A 1,352-nucleotide genomic window follows, 5' to 3' on the forward strand; every position below is an offset into this window, starting at 1 on the left:
TCCTTGGAACAATAGGAGTCCTATCAAAGAGGAAGCTGATTATGAATAAGACTCCTAGAAAGTATCAAGTGTGTTTTAAATAGGATTGATTTTGGACTTCTGAACTATCCTTTTACACATCAACTAAAGTGTCATAAATTATTTTTTCTAGCATTGTGTACTTGCTTTGTATTCTTGTGAGTCAGTCTAGTGAATGTGTTTTAGGAAATTGAGTTATAATTAAACGTCATAAATAGTTGATAAGTTAGAGTGAGTATTTTATTTTACAAGTTAGAGTAACTTGTGAATCAAATAAGAGTAGTAGGATTACTGGAGAGTTTTGACTTACAGTCTTGTAATTGATATATTTTGGATCATTGTTCTAGTGGAGTTGGAGTTGAAAATCCTACATGGTAGATCGTGATTTTTGCACCTTTTGAGCCGGGTGATTTTTCACGTAAAATCGCTATGTTTATTTTATTGCTTATTTACTTTACGATTAAGGAACACAGTAAAGAACCTAGTTCTTTAGTAATCCATACGGGCACTCAAACTAACAATTGGTATCAGAGCGAGTTCTCTCATTTACACGGCTAACACCTAGAGAGATCTTGGAAGAAAGATGAGTGCTCCACCTGAAATTAATAAAGGACAATCAACTACCAGACAACCCTGTTCAATGAAAAATATTACAGTTAGTGGAAAGCAAGAATGGAAGATTTCTTGATAACTAAACACTATGAACTATGGACCATAGTTAATCAAGGTCCTTTGATTCCTACTAAACAAAATGCACAAAGTGAAATATTTCCTAAGGACCCTTTCGAATTTGTGGCAGCAGATTTCAGAATGATGGAGAAGAATGCAAAGGCTAAGAAAATCCTTATCTGTGGACTTAGTCCTGATGAGTACAATAGAATTTTTGTGTGCTCTAATATGAAACAGATATGGGATGCACTCCAAACTGCTCATGAAGGAACAAATCAAGTAAAGAGATCAAGGATTGAACTACTCATGAGAAATTATGAGCTTTTCTCCATGAAGGAGTCTGAGCCCATCTAGGATATGATGACTAGGTTCAATATAATGACCAATGAACTGAAATCACTTGGAAAGGTATTTACCTAAGAAGAGTTGGTTAGCAAAGTTCTAAGAATCCTTCCAGCTTCATAGGATTCAAAAGTCACTACAATCTAGGAAGCCAAGGAATTGGATAAAATCTCACTTGATAAGTTGGTTGGAAACTTAAAAACTCATGAAATAAGAAAGATAGAACTGCGCAAAGAAGAACCAAAGAAGGATAAGGCCTTGGTTCTTAAAATATCTAAGGATGATGAATCTGACTATGATGATCTTGATCTAGCAATGTTTGC

General features: G+C 34.7%; 1 protein-coding gene across 1 annotated transcript; it reads left to right on the plus strand.

Annotated features, from left to right (window-relative positions):
- The first annotated feature begins 690 nt into the window (after window positions 1-690).
- Window positions 691-1,041, plus strand: LOC138891959 (uncharacterized). The gene has a single exon (XM_070175649.1). It carries the CDS (start codon window positions 691-693, stop codon window positions 1,039-1,041), a length of 351 nt encoding a protein of 116 aa, XP_070031750.1.
- The last annotated feature ends 311 nt before the right edge of the window (window positions 1,042-1,352 follow it).

The sequence above is a fragment of the Nicotiana tomentosiformis genome, chromosome 5, assembly GCF_000390325.3.
Source record: "Nicotiana tomentosiformis chromosome 5, ASM39032v3, whole genome shotgun sequence".
NCBI lineage: Eukaryota > Viridiplantae > Streptophyta > Magnoliopsida > Solanales > Solanaceae > Nicotiana > Nicotiana tomentosiformis.

What these genes read in the sequence shown, in the direction of transcription:
- LOC138891959 (XM_070175649.1), top strand. Translation starts at nt 691, where the DNA reads ATGGAAGATTTCTTGATAACTAAACACTATGAACTATGGACCATAGTT.